Source organism: Sinocyclocheilus anshuiensis, unplaced genomic scaffold (genome assembly GCF_001515605.1).
Source record: "Sinocyclocheilus anshuiensis isolate Anshui unplaced genomic scaffold, SAMN03320099.WGS_v1.1 scaffold3390, whole genome shotgun sequence".
In the NCBI taxonomy this organism is placed as follows: Eukaryota; Metazoa; Chordata; class Actinopteri; order Cypriniformes; family Cyprinidae; genus Sinocyclocheilus; species Sinocyclocheilus anshuiensis.
This window is the reverse complement of record NW_015541090.1, coordinates 105227-125293: the sequence shown is the minus strand read 5'-3', so window position 1 is coordinate 125293 and position 20067 is coordinate 105227. Positions and strand designations below refer to the sequence as shown.

At 38.7% G+C, this 20067-nt stretch overlaps 1 protein-coding gene across 2 annotated transcripts in view; it reads right to left on the bottom strand.

The window, feature by feature from the left end:
• Positions 1 to 15851, bottom strand: part of arl8 (ADP-ribosylation factor-like 8) — a 19435-nt gene extending 3584 nt beyond the window's left edge. Inside the window, exons 1-6 of one of the 2 annotated variants that reach the window (XM_016489137.1) lie at positions 15330 to 15851; positions 10935 to 10995; positions 10397 to 10544; positions 7583 to 7666; positions 7337 to 7488; positions 465 to 839 (exon numbers count right to left, since the gene is read on the bottom strand). In XM_016489137.1, coding sequence (XP_016344623.1) covers positions 791 to 839; positions 7337 to 7488; positions 7583 to 7666; positions 10397 to 10544; positions 10935 to 10995; positions 15330 to 15375 — 540 coding nt within the window. In that variant the 5' untranslated portion in view covers positions 15376 to 15851 and the 3' untranslated portion in view covers positions 465 to 790. Of the gene's footprint in view, positions 1 to 464; positions 840 to 7336; positions 7489 to 7582; positions 7667 to 10396; positions 10545 to 10934; positions 10996 to 15329 lie in introns of those variants that run through there. The other variant, XM_016489138.1, reaches the window with a different exon arrangement.
• Between the last annotated feature and the right edge of the window lie 4216 nt (positions 15852 to 20067).

Sequence of the window (20067 nt, the reverse complement as noted above, 5' to 3'; positions counted from 1 at the left end):
TAACAGACATTTCAGTAATTCCAGCCAACTGCTGCTTTCCAATGTTTACCATTTCAAAAGCAATACGCTTGAAAAACAAGATGTCACTCTGCTTTATCTTGCAGCGATGATCATACCTGGTGCCCTTCTTTAAATTGCATCTCACATAAATGATGCTTCATGGTAATGGTAACAGCACCCTCTACTGTAACTAATGACTGAGGCAATGTGTACTAAGTGATATGCTCAGGTGTTTTCATGATATGTAGTGGTGTTGCTGGGTACCAATGGCACTTTAAACACTTGATACCCAAAAAGCTTAACCAAAAACAAACAATGACAATAATTGACCCAAAGATTCCCCATGTGAAAAAGTAACATTTTGACCATTCAAATAATTTCTTCCCAATAGATTTAAAGAACAACATACACAATTAGCTTAATATACTTATCTGGAGAACATTTGTTCCACTGCCAGTTTTAAAAACACAGTCCCTCCTCACAAACACATACCAGCACTGTAGTGCCTCTCTTACAGTTCAAATACTTTAGACTTTGAAGATCTTCTGTTATACACCCAGTACAAAAATCCAGTCGTTCCTGATATAGTATTGATCGACAAGACCGTCAAACCAGATTCACGTAACTGATAAATCCCAGCTGAGGTAGGTGTCCAGAGAGTTCAGCTGCAGAGTGGCAATTCTGATTAAGAGATTAAAAATAAAACATAAACAGCCAATGGGATGAGCCTGCGATGCCACTGGAGCAGGTGGGAATCACTGTCAATCAGTCCAACAAGTAGAATCAGAGGCTATCTGAGCCCAGCCCTCGAGGTCATCCACTCTAAACCTTGGCAGAGCCTAAAAAAAGACACACAAAAAAATGTAAAATATAGGGATACCCCAATAGTACAACTCTGGCCAATGCGATAACATACATGGTCAACAGGCCTTGACATTAACACCCGCCAACCCGCCAAATGCAGGTGGATTTCAGTAGTGGCGGGTAACACGGTCACTCCCACTAGCCACTTTGGCTGGTTAACAGTAGTGATGGGAAGTTCGGATCATTTTACGGACTCGGTCATTTGAATCTTGTTCATCAAAATTAACAAATCTTTTTTCGAGTCATTTCGTTCATTTCAACAGAATATAATTAAAATCTTACATGTTAATAGCCAAATTCACCAACACATATACTTACGTGACACTGATCATATTTCGAATAAGAAAAACAACTATAATGCAACCAAGGCCAAATTATGACAAACAGAAACAACTAATTCACTGCTTCAAGCTATATGCAGTCTGTTACCTCACATCCCGATTGGAGTCATTCGTTCTTTTGTCACAACTTATCCCTATAATACGGTGGCCGAGAAGTGCAGAGCAAATCACAATTCTGAAAACAAAATAACAAATTCCAAACGCAAATGCAAGTCTAAAAAACAAAATAACAATTCAGAAAGCACAACAACAATTCAGAAAACATTATAACAAGTCAGAAAACAAAAATGATAATTTACACTCAATACGTTATTATTGCATACTGTTTTATAATGTACAACAATACTGAAGTGCAGATAATTGCCACTATTTGCAACAAGTAGTATACTTGATAGTAGAATTCCTGCTATTTTAACATAGTGTAAATAGGTATTTGCACTTAGTGTAAATAGCATATTGCTAAAAATATTGCTATTTTCACTTAGTGTAAATAGAATCCATTGCTAATACGAGATTTGAAAAGGGAGGGGGGAAAAAAAGTTCGGCAAAAGGTGGGATCGAACCCGGATCGATCGCGAAAAAAGCTTGCGTTTGTAATTTATTTTGTTTTCAGAATTGTGATTTGCTCTGCACTTCTCGGCCACCGTACTATAAGCTGAAGCTATGCAGAACTTGAAACAGAATTGATTAGTTCACCTCTCGAGTCCTCGGGTTTGAGTCGTTCGTTCAGTTAATGCTATGCAGTTCGTATGGGAAACAGAATTGATTAGTTCACCTCTCGAGTCCTCGGGTTTGAGTGGATTCGTTCATCTCGTGACAGACCCATAGGCTATAATGCAGTCTGTACCAGAAAGAGAACTGATTAGTTCACTTCTCGAGTCAGTTTGAGTCGTTCGTTCTTCACATGACCGCTTCCTGGCTCAGTATCTTACAACAAACACATTACATTAGTATAATATTAACTGTATTTTGTTATTATATGTAGGTATCTTATTTGCTTTATCAGTGTCATTTTCCCTATAATTCTGATAAAGTTTGAAGCAACTAGAGAGGTGAACTAATCATTTCTGTATCCTGTACAGACTGCATTATAGCCTATAGGGCTATCACTGGATGAACGAATGACTCAAACCCGAACCCGAGGACTCGACGGGTGAACTAATCAATTCTGTTTCCTGTAAAGAACCTATAGGGTGTTGCGCATGTAGGTAAACCCGAAATGAACGAATCCCTCGACGAGACATCTCGATGTTCCAGTCACATGAAAGATTTGTTCAAATTGAACGAATCATTCATGAACGACACATCACTAGTTAACAGACCTCGACATCATATGCGTGTCTGGGGCAAGTGAAAGAAGATAATTTTACTTGGCCAACCGGACAAATAATCTGATTTAAACATCTAATTAGGGAAGCACTCAAATATCGGCGAGAATGATTCTGATTTTAATACATTCGGTGTAAACGACAATTGATAATGGATAATCAATAGGGGTGGGAATCACCAGAGGCCTCACGATACGATATTATCACGATACTCGTGTCACGGTACAATATTATTGCGGTTTTAAATATATTGTGATATTCTGCGATATATTGCAATTTATTACCTTTTTCCAACTTCAAGTTATGTCCCCAAAGGAAAACTTTGACAACATCTGTTTTAACTAAAAAGAAACATTTCTCAGTTTGTTTATCTCACTTCAGTTTTATTGTTGCAGTGCAAAATGGGATTGTCAAGCAGACAAACTGACCAACACTTTCATGAAAACCTGTCATAAATGTTCTAATGCATTATTAAAATCAACAGTTGTGCTTGTTAACAGTTAATGCACTCTGAATTAACATGAACTAACAGTGAATAACTATATTCTCATTAACTAACATTAAGACAGATTAATAAATACTGTAATAAATGTATTGTTTATTGTTCATTCATGATAGTTAATACATTAACTAGCATTAACTAATGGAACCTTATTGAAAAGTCAAACCGCGCAGTGACGAGGAGAGTGAAACATGCGCGCTGAACACTGCCGGGCGGAGCGCGACGCGCCATATATATTATTATTATTATTATTATTATTATTATTATTATCATTATATGTCGCCTATATTTTCCTACTTGCATCCCCTCCTTGTTTACAAATCCGAAGTCCATACATCCGATTTAAACGCGGACCAGTCTTTCCTGATAACTTTCCGCGATGCCGCCCTCTTTATTTTACTAACTTACTGCATGCTAAAGGTGACCCAGCTGACCTCACCAGAAAAAACTCAACACCACCATCTAGTGGATTGTAAAGAAATTGATTTTATTATTCTACCAAATAGTATAATAAAAGATCGATACTTGGCGTCCGTGTATCGATACAGTATTGCCGCGGAAAATATCGCGATACTATGCGGAATCGATTTTTCCCCCACCCCTAATAATCAACAGTAGCAACACGGTCGCGCCAGTTGAGGCTCACGCAGCCTGTCTGTGAGAGAATCTTGTGGAGAAATTAAAACAAATTAACACAACTGCACACAGAAGAAACATAAAAATTAAACTTAGTTTTTATATTTATAACATACATACAAGTTAATTAACGACGCAACCAAGAGAGTGAAGTTTTCCCTGAAAACCACGACTGCAAATTTGACATTTTATACAAGAGTTATTTGATATTTTATACAAGAGTTAAAACGAGTAGTTAATATACATTTTAGTTCAATATTTGAATTTGAATTTATTGAAAGGATATATTGTCAACGTTTTTGCTTGATTTGGTTAATGAAATAGTTCCAAACAAAGATCACAGCCGAACAGTCGCGCATCTCTGAGCAACACACAGCGGTGTTACTTACTGAATGATTCGTGTTTTTGAATCATTTGAGTCAATGATTCAGTGGTCCATTCATAAAGACAGGCACTTGCTTCATTCTTGAATGAATCAGCTGTCTGAACGAATCGTTTGAAGGCAAGCTTCAATGTAGAGGTCTGCATTCCCGTGGCTCTCCCGCGGGGACTGCGAGACCCGACCAGATTTTTTGCGCCTCGGGATTAAAGGGGTCATATGACGTTGCTAAAAAAAGAACATTATTTTGTGTATTTGGTGTAATGAAATGTGTTTATGCGGTTTAAGTTTCAAAAAACATACCGTACATTATTGTTTCTCCTCTATGCCCCGCCTTTCTGAAACTTGTCGATTTTTACAAAGCTCATCGGTCTGAAAAGCTATCCAGTGCGTTGTGATTGGCCGAATTCCTCAAGCGTGTGGTGGAAATGTTACATCCCTTACCATACTGTGATGCCGCGTCCCGGCCGACGGGAGCGGGCGGTCTAACAATATCCCGTTACCGACGTCCATTCAGAAAAGCATATCTGCGCTTTATTCTTATTGACCACCGGTACAGCCTGCATTTGGGCTGTTATGCACGCGATACGATGCTCAGAGCAGGCTGTGCCGGTGGTAAATATACAGCCCTCAGACAGAACAGGCAGGTTGTTGATGAGTGACAGAGCAGAATAAGGATGGCGCAAAGTGTGAACGCGCTGTCCTAGAAGGACGTTCAACTCGGTTTTGTTTATATTTTGCTTAGCCTATAATTTTAAATGACAGATGTCGTATTTATTTATTTTTCTCTGCGACACTTTTCCTACTGTGTTAACAGAAAAATATGTCAAACGAATTTGGTATTTTGACAAGACAAATAAAAATAGCTAATAGGCTATTTTTGTACAACCTACATAATTTTTTTTTCTCTGCGACACTTTTTTCCTATTGTGTTGTAAATGTTAAATTAATTGTATCCTGACAAGACGAATAAAAATAAGAAATACAATTTTTGTACAATTTTATTTTCTCTGACACTTTTTTCCTACCGTGCTGCATAAAATATTAAAATCAAAAAATATTAATATAAAATATTAAAAAAGTCTTAAGATAATTCATATAAATTCAATTCAAAGTCAATTAATTCAAGACTCTTGACAAGACGAATAAAATAACATACAATTCTGTGCAGACTACACGTTTATTTGTTAGCCTATCTCTCTTTCAGTAGCAGAAATTTAAATGTGAGATTCTGGAAACAAGATCTAAATTTAGCGGGAACAGTCGGGTCGGGAAGAAAAGTATTCTAAGCGGACAGTGGGTGAACAAAGAGTGAATAGCGGGAGCAGGTGGGTGCGGAATATAATAGGGCCTTTCGCACCGCGGGAACCTTTTCATAGTACCAGAACTAATTGTGGAACTACCCACTTTTTGGCATTTTCGCACCGCCGGAACTGGGTGCGATTTTAGTACCGGTACTCCTGCAGACCTCTACTTCAATGACTCATTAAGACTGTCACTTGCTGCCACCTACTGGCGGTTTATTTTCATAGTAGCTTATCTTTGCATTTTTTCCAACATTTCATATTTGTAGGCTATATTAAAAAAAAAACTATTTTAAATTAATTTTGCATTTTTGTATGCAGTATTAAGTCATATAAAACGTAATTTCCCAACAACAAAATTGTGGCCAGTGAAAATGCTGAGCAGCTAGTAAATTTGGAAAACCACTATCCACAGTGGCTGGTGAGCAAAAAATTCTACACCAATACCTATAAAAAGCTAAATTAATAGTCGTAAAAGCTACAACACAGCATCATGGCATTATAATGTACAGTATGAAAAAAAAATCAATAGATTTTCTATAATTTCATTTAACAAGGTTATTAAATGATTCATGTTTTAAGCACATTCTAAGTAGAACAAACAAGGCTACTTGGATGATCTCATGTCAGAGTACATTCTTTTCAAAAGTACTGTTTTTTTAATGGTTAAAACATTTTTAATTTAACTGTCTGACCTTTTTTGGATTATTGTACCGGTATTTAACCCGGGCTCATTGGAAAAACGTGCCTGCGGCGACATTTCTTCAAAATAATATTTGCTTCTTGCATGTTTCATAACATGTCCAATGAGTGGGGCTAAAAGTGTCAGCCTTATCCAAAACAGATTAATGTAAATCTGGCAACTTTTATTATGTTGGTTGCTGTACATCAGGGGTCTCAAACTCAATTCCTAGAGGGCCGTAGCCCTGCAGAGTTTAGCTCCAACCCTAATTAAACACACCTGATCCGGCTAATCAGGTCCTTTAGACTTATTTGAAAACTACATGGTATGTGTGTTGGAGCAGGGTTGAAAATAAACGTCTCGGTTACGCATTGTAACCCTTGTTCCCTAAAGGAGGGAACGGAGACATCACGTTGGATGACCGACGAATTGGGATCTCGCCAGCGTCCCGTGGAAGCCTCCTGCACCCCTACTTTTTGGCGTAGGCCAGGGCTTACCACAAGAAGACCAGCTACTGCTGCTATGGCACTACGTTTAAAATTTACTCAGAGTAAAAATTAACAGTGGGAGGGAGGCAAAAATGGGATAGGCCAAGGGTGTCAAACTGAGTTTCTGGAGGGCCACAGTCCTGCACAGTTTAGATATAACCTAATTAAGCACATCTGATCCAGCTAATCAAATCATTCAGGCTTATTTGGAAACTACATGGTGCGTGTTGGAGCAGGGTTGGAACTAAACTCTGCAGGGCTGCGGCCCTCCAGGAACTGAGTTTGACACCCTGCTGTACATATAGTGGAAGCTCAGAAATTAGATGTCCAAAATGCGAGTGGTAATAAAAGATTAATACCCTATCGTGTTCGAAAATAACGTACCACCAACACTAAACCTCAACAATAGTGTCAACAAAACCAAACATGAGATAAAAACACTGTACCAGGTGAGCTACCAAGCAAGTTTACTTTGTCGGAAAAGCCATACGTATGGAGTTGATTATACGAAGCAAACATCAAAATGTCTTCTGAGGTCTTAATATAGTACTATGCAAGGAACTGTATGAAAATAAGTATTTATTAATCTATAATCACTGTCACTGTGTTCATTCCAGTGTTCACTTCAGCTGGAAGCTGCAGTGAATTAAATGTGTAAGTAAATTTTAGAGCTTTGCACAAATGTAGATTGGGGCACATTTTTCCAATGAGCCTGGGTTGATTGTACATTTTGCAATCATTAATCTATTACACAACGTACAGCAACTACAGGCTAGTAGAGTTAATCCCTGTGTCTGTACTGCAGGTCTTACCCTTCTCCAGTGAGCGCACAGCAGGACTGGATGTGCCAGGGATGATCCTTGATGGAGCTGAGGGTCAGGTATTTAGAAATCTCTGCTGCAGACATACAACCCTTCATGTCCTGCTTATTTGCAAAGATCAACACTGCAGCTTTGCGCAGATCCTGAGAGAATGAAGACAGAAAACAACAACTGAAAAACAGACTCAAAATGTCACTTTTTTTGAGATGGGGTTTGCTGTAAATGTTAAAGCATTACCTCGTGTGCTAGCATCCGGTAGAGCTCTTCTTTAGAAATGGCTAGTCTTTCTCTGTCAGTACTGTCCACTACCAGTATGATGAACTACGAGAGAAAATGCACACATGAAGCTTTATTATCAGATGTCAGGCAGCATACTATTGCACTTTCATTCAGGGGTGATTTCTAAGTTTAGCAAGGCCACAGAGTTGTTTGTTGCTCAGCGTGCATGTCCTTGGCAGACATCATGTATCTATGGTCTCGGGTATCTAGGGGTATACCACAAATCTCATACGCACACTTTCTGAATGAAAGGCAGGGGTCTCGCCATTCAAACCTCTTTGTATAACCCTGAACTTTGAACTCTGAATCAGACACCAGCTGCTAAGGTCTGGTGGAGTTACCGCTGTGCACAACTGTTGTTCAAACTATTGTTCACAGCAGACTGAACACACAGCTGTTACTCAGAAACCATCTCAACTTACTTCCTTTAAAAATGCTATTATTATAGTATGTGGTGTTTGTTACTGGTACTAAAAATATCAATTTAAATATGTCTGTAGGAGGACATTCTTGACAAAAATTGGTTTAATTTGATACTGAAAACAAGAAGTGGATAAACAAAGAAATGTATTGTTTTGTTGATGTTAAGAATGCAAAAACTCCAAGACTTCTCCAACAGAATAAGTCGGTCCAAACAGAAAGTTGCAGAGTCGGTTGCACCTCAGTGGTTATTTGATGTGGAAATAACACATTGTTGAAGATGTGGCGGAGAACATTCACTACCGTTCAAAAGTTTGTGTCAGTAAGATATTATTGAAAGCAATTAATACTCAGGGCTCGTATTTATCAAACTTCTCAAAAGTGCCATTTTAGACTTAAGTGCTGAGAATTCATGACATTTACTCCTACTTTTCAAGTATAAAAGCAAGTTATCAAATTTCTTAAAGCTAAGAATCACTCTTACTCTCCCAGTTATTTAAGACAGCTCGAGAGGTCTCTCAAGTGGTTAGGAGTTGCCAGTAGGGGCTTATGATGGCACTGAGGAGACAGAGATGTGCGCAAACCTTTCAGGAGAGGAGAATGTTTTTGAAATGTTTGACTACGAGCAGTTAATCAAACGGCATCATTTGGACAGGGCAGGCATCATCTTTGTCAGCGACTTGGTGAGGGACAATTGTCGTGCCGCTACAGCTAAATGTCTGTCTACACTGGACAAGACAAAGTGACCGCTGCAAATCCTTTGAACTTTGTATTAGTACGTCAGAAATAGAACGAGGCAGCAGTTTACCGTCGGGGATTTGTTGTGTCGCGCCACGCCATTCACTGATTATAATTTGTTCTACAGTATTTTGTCACACCATGCCCCGCCACCGCTCGCATCCGGTGTAGACATGGTGTAACTTTACGAAGCAATGCATTTTCAGTGGAATTTAAAGTTGTGATGATGCTTCGCAGGTCAGTTAACAGCACACCGGTTTAAAATTTGTAATTATGACGGTGGAAAACATGTTTCTTTCATTTCCAATGTGTATATCATAATATATTCTGTTGAAAATTCTTTATTGTCAAATGTGTGTTAATATAAACTTCTTAGGAATTTAACCATTCAATGTGAATTTATCTACAATGAATGCGTTATCGGCAATGAATCACCTGAGATTTTGAACGCGATTTTGTGTAGCTTGTCAGTGATTTACGGCTATGTGTAGTAAATGCCGCTCCATCTGAAAGCACGTGCTGGAGATTTACTACTAATCACCAGAAGCGGCTTTACTGATGAGATTTGCATGAAAATCGCATTTGATTTTTTGCCCAGCCCTACTAGGTCGTCATCCAAAATCCCGTTTGTTGCACAGCAAAGTGTTGTGAATCATCTCTAAGACAGACACTTAAGATTTAGTCCTACACTTCACTTAAATTACGACTGAGATGCTTGATAACTAACTTTTAAGCACAGCTTTAAGCCAATTAATTTTGTTACTTTTAAGTCAATTCTTAGAAGTGTTCTTGTGACTAATTCTTAGAGGCTTGATAAATATGGGCCAAGGAATGCATAAAATTCATAAGCCAGTACAGGCACTTATGTTACAAAAGATTTCAATTTCAAATAAATGCTTTTCTTTTGAACTTTCTATTCATCAAAGAATCCTGACAAAAATGTATCATGGTTTTCAACAAAATTATTCAGCAGCACAACTGTTTTCAACATTGAGAATAATATTTTTTTTTTTAAGTTTCTCCTGCAGCAAACCAGCATTTTAGACTGATTTCTCACAGGAATCCCAAACTTTTGAACGGCAGCGTACAAACCAAAATCATTTTGTCTTCTATTTTTTTTATTATTATCTATAAAGTGGAATTCAAATAATGTGTATTGTAAAAAGTGCTGTACAAATAAAATTAAACTATGCCGTCATGCTCATATACAGATTCAAGTCATGTTCCCAACCCATCACATCTTTCGCCAAAGACTGCCTGTCCACTTTATGAGGTCTCTGTGAACACAAATACAGGCCTAAAACAAAATGCAGAAAATACATGGTTTGTTTATTGTAAACAGGGGCCTATACATTTGTATTCTCTCTTTCAACCGGTGGTCACATTTACAATGTACAGGGTGTTTGTGATTGAATTCTGTTAACAGAAAATCACTTCATATGCTTCCATTTCACACATTAAAAAAAAAAAAAAAATCAATCAATCAATGTAATCCCCTTATTTCTAAAGGTCTTCTCCACATGAATTGAGAATTGTGTGAAGTTTTCAATTCTGTTAATACAATAATCTCTTATCAAACAGGTTCATTCTCCAGCAGTGCAGTAAGTGCATTACCTCAGCGTTGGAGTAGTATGTGTTCCAAGAGGAGCGGAGACTCTCCTGACCACCAATATCCCACATCAGAAAGTGGGTTTTCTTCACCACTATTTCCTCCACATTGCTGCCAATTGTAGGAGACGTGTGCACCACTTCATTCATTAAACTGCACACACAAGAAAAAAGAAAAAGGTTCAGATGAAACAAACTACACTGATGCAGTCTATATTTCACATTAATTACCAACACTGAAACCTCCTTTACCTAATCAGTACAGTGTCTCTATCTATTGTTTTACATTGCTGTATATACACTGCACATAACATTGCATAATCAATAAATTGTAATGTTTAGTGTGTATTGTATGTTCAGGCAATTGTCTCATGTCTTAAAACTGTAACTAAATAGGATAGAACAATTTTAACTGGCCCAGGTGTGTTGCAATGAAGAGACTATTCTATTCTAATGTATGAAACAGACTCTTTACTAAAAAAATAATAATAATAAAAGCAAGAGCAATAAATAGTCTAAATAAAATAAAATATCCATCACTCACAACTGATAAAGTATAGTGGTTTTCCCAGCGTTGTCCAGCCCCACAATAATCACCTTGTGTTCTACAAAATAGAAATAAAAATACATATTACTGATTATGAGAAAGGTCAAACCAATAATATACAATCAAACATCAAATAAAAAACAATCAATTCATCTCAGTAAATAAGGATAGAAATATGTGAATGTCAATTAAACATTAAAATAATGGAATCCATTTTTTTATTTACATGAAATACACAGACAATTTTATGCCTCAGTGGGTTCGTCACATTTGCTCTGCTTTTTCCTTTCATTCAGAGCTAGTTTGTTTCAATTGACCAGTTCTATTAACTGGAAGACAATTGGTCCAACAATCCCATACAAATGCACAGCTCTGCCACACGGGATGCACGCTTGCATAACAGAAGAAGATGTGATTAGATAAACTAGTGATCCGTCCTTTATCAGAGCAATGTGAGGAAAATCTGACAGCCTGTGTGTGTATGTAAGAGAGAAAAGAGAGCACGTTTGGATTTTTTTTCCACCTTTGAACTCCGATGTGAACTACAGGAAGCAGGACTGGATAACTCATGATATCTCTGACAGCTCCACAAAGACACAAAATATTTCACAGCTATTACTTCCTCAATGACTGACCCCTATTTTACTTCTGTATGCCTCCAGCAAAAATGTCACAGGAAAAAATTAAAGCCAAAAAGAGACACGGTTTCTCAAGTCTACAGTTAACACCACCCACAGCTTTTGGTGGAACTTTTCAAAACAAACACAAGGACAAATTTAACCTGACTAGGGCTGGGTATCGAGTTCGATACTTTTTAGGCACCGACCGAAATGCCTCGATACCATTGAGTATCGAAAAATGTCTCGTCGTTCGGTACCAAATTTCGATACCTAAGGGGTTAATCTCATCACCGTCAGTGAGCCAATAAAGGCCTGGGTATACTTCACTTTCCGCGTTCCGTTCCGTCTCGCGCTCAGCCGTGTCCGCACAGCTTTCGAAGTATACTCAACCGCGGATGAGTGCAGACGGACGAGCTCAACACAGGCGCAGTTCGACTTGCGCTCTGTCTCAACTTTCATCTCGCGCATGCGCTGTTGTACGCGGACCGTCCGCGCGGTCTCAAAAAATTGCCTGCACGCGGACGGGGTGTACGGCTGTCCGCGAGCCCTCCTGATGACGAAAATGACGTAATGTGGACGCGGACGGCCGAAGTATACTTTGGCCTTAAGCCTGCAGCACTAGCCGGTGTATTCGACTAGAAGAGGTGCGGCACAGATCGATCAGTGTTTGACATCCGCGAGAGCGATTCGCAAGCGCACGGAGCAGTCTGCTCTCTTTAGCTCTCGTGGTACTGTAATACACCGATCTGTCTGCACAGTCAGCCTGCGTCAAGTCGAACACACCTACTAGTTTACACCGGTTACACTCAGAGAGGTGGCGCACATGTGAGGCTGTAGTGCTAATGCGTCCCAGGCCCCTTAGATGTAAGGCTACATTTACACTGGTGCGTTTATGTTTTAAAATGAAAATGATCCTCGTCATACTGGCGTTTCCACTGCGTTTCAAGCCGGCTTTCCACCATCTCCAAGCGACAGACCGGTCATTCAGTCATTCATTTCCAATGGAGAGTAGCGCGGGAGCTGCATGGAGTTCCGATCATATGCAGATGTCCGTTCATACTAAATAAAACCAAAGTTTTTTTTTTTTAGATAATGTAATCTTGTTAAAATTTATTTCATAAAATTGGTATCGAAAAAAGTATCGTTCAGGAACCGGTATCGAAGTCAAGGTATCGGTATCGATATCGAAAATTTTTGAACGATACCCAGCCCTAAACCTGACTAATTAATATAAGACTACTAGAGCTACTGCTCTAAGCTTTAGCCAAAGGACAAAAGCTATGAACATGATTTGCATAATGATTTACAGGACCAATAGGTGTTATAGCTATATTTAACTAATTTACTATACGTTCTTAAACTACACGGCCAACTATTTACATTATATATTGCAAGAATTTCCATTTTTGTGAATGACTGCATGAATGTTTGTGTTTTAGAGAGCAACACTCAGTGTAATGAAGTGACTGGTCCTCTTCAGGACAGTAATCCAGGGAATTAGGAAAGAGAATGAGATTACAAATCCAACAGGCAGAATTCCTTCTGTGTCTAGAAAAGTAGGCCAAAGAGTTATCCTACTTTCTCCTGGGAGCTCCTTTTGGACCTAGAGAAAGACTCTGCATCTAGCCCAGAGGACTTTCAGGGGTGCCCAAACTCCTGGAGGGCCGGTGTCCTGCAGAGTTTAGCTCCAACTTGCCTCAACCCACCTGCTGGTAAGTTTCTAGTATGCCTATAAAGGACACCGGCCCTCCAGGACCGAGTTTGGGCACCCCTGGGCTAGATCATTATTTGTAATAAATGCATCTAGCACACACAAGAAAACCATATTTCAACAACAGTTAACCTTGAATGAATGCAAATAGTTTGGTGTCAGAAATTATTAAAAGTGCACTAGTGTTGTCAAAAGACCCGGTATTTCGGTACCAAGTCAGTACTTGGTACCGAGAACCGTGGATTTTCACTGGTATCGGTACCGAATACTGAAATTTTGGTACCGTGACAACACTAAAGTGCACGCAATATCAACAATGTCCATTCCGGTGTTAAAGCAACATCTGTCTGACATTATACCAATCTGGATTTGGTTAGGAATGTTTGTCATGGGACGAAACTGCTAAAAAATGCAAAAACAATTAAGCAGGAAATACCATTCTGTTGTTTGCACACTTTGTCAATGCTCATATTCAATTATAAAAATATTCATTCAGGTTAAAATGCGGTTAGAAGAGTGACTTTTGGACACAATGTAGTTCACTAAAGTTAAAAACGCTGCAGTTCCCGTGCACGTGTCCATCATTGTGTCCTAAAGGCCTGGATCTCTCTGGGCAGGCTGAACTGACTGCTGAAACTGACAAACAATGGGAGAGGAAAGCGGTTTCCTCGCGCTGCTTTTGTTTGCCAGGTGGTCGTGGCGTCAGTTTCTCTACACAAAAGCATTTTCAATTCAAATCAGTTCCTTTTATTGTCACTGCACAAGTTGAAGCCTCTAGACCTACATCATGAGAGACACATCTGTCACAGCAGCAGTGAAGACATGCAAACATATGTCAGAGAATAAAACCTATGAGAACAAATCAGATCTGATAAATCATACACAAACACATGAAACACCTAAGAGCTGGAGAATAGTTTTACCTCAGGCCAGTTGTAGGCAGCAACATTGAGTTTAGGGCAAGAGACTACAGGCAAAACCATTGTTTTTTTCATACACTGGTCAATTTGAGATTTTGGGCTAATATGCTTCCATAACGTGTCTTCTTTCAGACAAGTGGAAAGAAAACACACAATCAATATTTTACAGGTTTTTGCAGATGGATTTATATATGGTGAAGGGTTTTTTTTTCTCCTGATTTATGTAGTGATAAAAAGGGATATTTAAAATGCCCTGACATGTATATTTCGTTAGAAAACACATATTTTAGAAAACATGTAATACAAACAACTGTCTCAATGTACTGTGATGAATTATTTGACAGTGTGTGTATGGTGGAGGTATGGTGTGTCTATTAGTTAGGCCTACCTTTTTTTTTTTTTAACCCTATTCACTAGTGGTGCCTTGCCTTAAAACCTAGTCAGCTGCCAAACATAACACATTTTGGCATCATATGAATGTGCCTACATTATATTACCACGTTTTCGACATGGTACCAAAGTAATACCATGTTTCTAAGCAAAGACACCATAATAGTACTGTGAGGCATCACATAAATCCATTTGAAATAGTAATGTACATTAGAAAGTACCAGATAACATTACTTTACCACAGTACAGCAGTACTTTAAGAGAAAAACATTGGTAGGGTCTGAGCCAGACTAGGTCTCACTTTGGTTGCTACCTAACTTACAGTCTTCAGAAAGCACATGATCAATTAGAAAGCACATGATCAATTCAACAAGTGGCCAATACTCAGTTAGCAGATAATTTGAAATGACCCATATGTTACCTTTACCACACTAACATCTAGATAAGATCTGTTTGACCTAACGTTACCGGGAAAAGGTAACGGACCGACTAAGTTAACCGACTAACAAACCGTTACAATTACGAGGTGAAAACACGATCCTGTCTGGTTTAAAATATACGTGAAGTAAACGTGTCAGTGCGAGGCTGTGGTTTTCATGGGTTAACATTAGCTCAACGCAGCGGATTTAAACGAGCTCACTAGCATCAACGTTAACGTTAGCTCGCTCAGTTCCGCTGGATATCAGCCCGAGGCGGACAACAGTCAAAAACACCCACTAACGTACAAAACAGCCAGAACACAATCTCTTACCTTGATTACAAAAGAAACTCCATAGTTTGGCGAAAATTAGACCCATTTCTCCTGGTGGATGAGAGACCGTGTCCGGTGAGGGTGAGTTTAGCGGAGAGGCCTACAGCAGCTGTCCGTGAAGCCGTTATTTCTTCTCAAACCCCATGCGGCTACGGTAACTCACTCAGCAGTACATGTGTGTGTCTGTCCACGGTTTTGTACAGTCTATGGTTCACACAGGTAAGCGGCTCAGAGCACTTCTTCTTTTGTGTGGTCAGATCAAGTGTGCGGCGGATACATCTCTCTCCAAACACAAGCCTCTTCACTTCCCAGAGCGCTCTGACCTCATCCACATGTTCTCATGGACAAAAAACGCACATCAGCTCCCTTTGTCTGGTTACACACGTGTAAGTGCTCGGGTAGAGCTCAAGGGAGCAAACTTGAGGCACACAGAGTTCACAGCGGCGCTCGTGTGTGTTACTCCTGGATAAATAATAAGAGCTCACTCTCTCGTGCTGTGTACACACACACACACACACACACACACACCATCCCCCATCAGTGTCAGGTTACACGAGTGAGGATCATGACTTGACATATCCAGCCCACAAGTGTCACATCCATACAATGTGTTAGAAAGTTTATATTTAAAAAAGAAATCTTGAAATTCAGTGTTGAACTGAATGTATTGAATACCTGAAAACGATTAAAACACACAATAATTATAATTTTCTGTTCAAAATGACATGGACAAAGCAGTCAGATAGATAGAAACGGTCCAAAAATCACACATTAATGACAATATGGTTACTCATATTAGTCTTTCATCAATGTTGCCTGAAGTTCCTTCCTGCCTGCAGCAGAGTTTATTTGCACATGGTTTGCCTCATTTGTAAATCGCTTTGGATAAAAGCGTCTGATAAATGACTAAATAAATAAATAAATGAATAAAAATAAAGGGAAATTGAGCCTTTTGTGAGTATTGTGTCTACTAAGAATGTAGTAAGAAACTAGATGAACTAAATAATCAAAACATCTAAAGATCTGGCATATTATTGAACTCTGTCAGACAGCAGAATGTTTCAGATTAGTGACTGGTATAATCCAATAAACACTTTTCCTTTATCACATTCATCAGAAATCTGAACACTTAAAGGAATATTCCAGGTTACATACTTCAGTACAAATCAGAATCTTTAATACTCAACCAGCATTTATATACAGCCAGTATATATACAGTACATAGTTACTATGTGATCCAGAATGTTCTTTTAACAAGAGTAGAAGTTATGCAGAGAGAAATTAAGTGCATGACTTTAAATTCATATGTTACCTTGTAGTTTTAGTAAAAATTATCTGCAAAGAAAGAAAAAATTGCAGTCTGGATATCAGCAACTTAGTAAAGAGCCAAACAATCCATGAACAATGGCAACAAGAGCCCTTAATGTTGCAAATGAATAATGAACACCTGGAAATTTTGGCATATAAAAATCAATTATTTAAATGGGTCATATGATGCTGCTAAAAATAACATTATTTTGTGTATTTGGTGTAATGAAATGTGTTTATGCGGTTTAAGGTAAAAAAAACCACATTATTTTCCACATACTGTACATTATTGTTTCTCCTCTATGCGCCGCCTTTCTGAAACGCGTCGATTTTGGAAAGCTCATCGGTCTGAAAAGCAAGGTGTGCTGTGATTGGCCAGCTATCCAGTGCGTTGTGATTGGCCGAATTCCTCAAGTGTGTGACGGAAATGTTACGCCCCTTACCATATTGTGATGCCTGCGGCAACCACATGACGACCCCGGGCTGGACTCCGCTTCGTCCACGGTGAAAGCCGATCCGAGATCCACAGCGCAAAGTTGATGTATTCCCTCAGCGACCAGCACGGATCAGCTCCAGGCATGACGAAGCAGATATCGTCCTCTTTTGGAAGACCAAACAAAGTAGTTTCGCTTTCACAACGAAGCACACAGCGCCTTCATGATATGGCAGCGGCAACTCCAAAGAGAAAGGAAAAATTGAAATCGCATCATATGACCCCTTTAAGAATTTGATCTTTGTATTTAATCCATTACAAAGGCAAAATCTCTCACTCAGCTTTTCACTAGTTCCATGCGGCTCTTCACTAGCCGGGTTTTCATCCAAAGTTGCGAATTTAACATGCGCAAAATTGGAATATCGCACAAAACATTTGCGAACAAGCACCGTTTCCATCCAACGAGTCAAAGAGAACAAAATCATCACTTCCTGATAAACTGGCACAATACATCATTAAGAAAAGTAGGAGAAGCTACTGAATATAATAATTTTCCTATATAATAAAGTGCTTGCACCTCAGAACGAGCAGACGAAACACAATGAATACGGTTATTGCTTTCGGAGGTGGATGCTGCTGTTTGGGAACGCAGTCGTTTAACAGCTCTCGGAGGCAATTATACAGAAATACTTTGATGACAGATTTTGCTCGGGCATTTCCGAATGACCATATAACAACATTTCAGATATCGGTCCGCTGGTTAGTCAGGATTTGCCGTCCCATAGCGCAAAGTCACATGACTTTTTTGATGCGCTTGGAGGAATTTATTCGCAAAATGCATTTCCATCTCCCATTATTCGCATTAACCCTTTTTCGCACAAGTCAAAAACTACCTCAAGCGAGCGTAAAAACTTTTTTGCGAATTAAGGCATTTTTATTCGAAATTTAGCGTTTCCATCTCTCGATTCTGATGCGATACTTCAAAATGCGCATAAAAGCCGGGTGATGGAAACCCAGCTACTGTACCTTCCCTTTACTGACATTTAGCCAGTCACCAGGGTCACTGGCAATCTTGGAGATAAATGGAGAAACCTGCAGATTATTTTATATTTTCTTGGCAAAGAAAAGGACAGATGGTGTGCTGAAGATGTCCTGTACCATTTTGTCACATTCTTGAAGAATGCGGACAAATATCACACTTAATGTGAGAATGCAGTGCTGAAATCACACAACACATCTAGCACATCTTTATTTGTCCTTATACAATAAACTGATATAGTATTTTACTAAATAGAAAGATATCCCAAATAGGAATGACTTTCACTACACTGACATGGAACAAAGTTTGAGACAAACAAGCAAAAATGTAACAGTGAGACTTGGTTAACAATTTTCTATATTATTCACACAATGGAGTCCATTCAGTAAATCACTGATAAACTGTTATGTTTATAAATGGATTTCGATGTAACTAAAATAAACCTTATAGAATGTCAGAAGGTTGCTCTCAGATGAACATATAAAACATATGAAGGCTTTTATTAGTGCACTGGTGAGGCTTTTATAAAGGTCAAGGCAACTGCAGGCTTAAGTGCAGGAATACAGGAGTCAGAGCTCTGACAATGATGATGTATTCCACATTTATCCACTGCCAAGTTGTTTACTGGCAAGGCCTCTCAAAAAGGTCAAAACATATGCATAATACTTATACATGATTAATAGTAATGACCCTGTGTTTCCAGAATTCACCCAAAACATTTAATTTATCGATTGTGTAGCTATATTATATCAGTATATTAAATATTGTACAGAGGGAGAATCAAACGTTTTCAGAGATTATGAATAATATCAAGGATGTTAAAAAATAAGCTCAAACGCTTATTTTATATTTCTATTTTATTTTGTTATTGCTTTGATGTTGATGCCAGACGTTAGGTGGCGCACAGGCATTTGAGCCTCTGAGTAGAGTGAAAGCTGTGTAAACACCAAAATAAATAAATAAACAGTGGTAAGCACTATAATTAATGATACTCGAAGTGATAATGAAGTGTGTTCTATAGAGTTTACATGTAGTAGGCTAAATCATGACATCGTAGCCTTTAATTAAGTTTAGTGGTAGCCTAGTTTTTAAAGCAACACACGAGATATTAATACACAATGCAACTCGTCATTTTGGACAATATGAACAACTTCACCAGTGTCTTTCATAATTCACAAACTCCATCGACCCCCATGATATGTTTTTATACAGCCACGAGATGGCAGTGATGAGAACGATATGAGAACACCCCCTCCAGACCGCTTCATGAACATTGATTTATCTCAGCAACTTCTTATTCTGGGTCTGCGTAATAATTACCGTATTTGAACTCTTTTCTTTTGTTTAAGTGGTTATTAAAAAAAACTTTCCAATTGTGTCGTGTTGCTTAGTTCTACATTATTAGCTAGCCTTGTTTTTTTTAGCCTACTGCTATGAAAGGCTGTTTAAACCACGTGACACTTTTCATGGATAAACATGATATAAGAAGGATCAACTTTTTAAAACATGTTTTTGATGCTTGTAGGCGTTAAAGGTAGCTGGTTTGTAATCTGAGAAGCGTTCCCTTTAGAATGGTCATTATTTTGTCCATTAGACGTTTTTTACATTAGACTTATGACTGCTAATCCAATAAGACATTTAGAGTTTAATGGTACAATCTCTGCTGACCATGGCAACGGTCACCCGTGTATATATATATATACAGTGCCTTGCGAAAGTATTCAAACCCCTAGGTTTTCATTAAGGCTATCTCTATATTTTGGAGCATTGAGCTTTTCTTCAGCTCTGACAAGTCCTTCAGTCCCTGCCACTGAAAAACAGCCCCACAGCATGAGGCTGCTACCAGCACACTTTACTTTTGGGATGGTACTCTGCAGGTGATCTGCAGAGCTGGTTTCCTTCAAACATGATGCTTAGAATTGAGGTTCATCAGACCAGAGAATCTTGTTTCTCAGAGT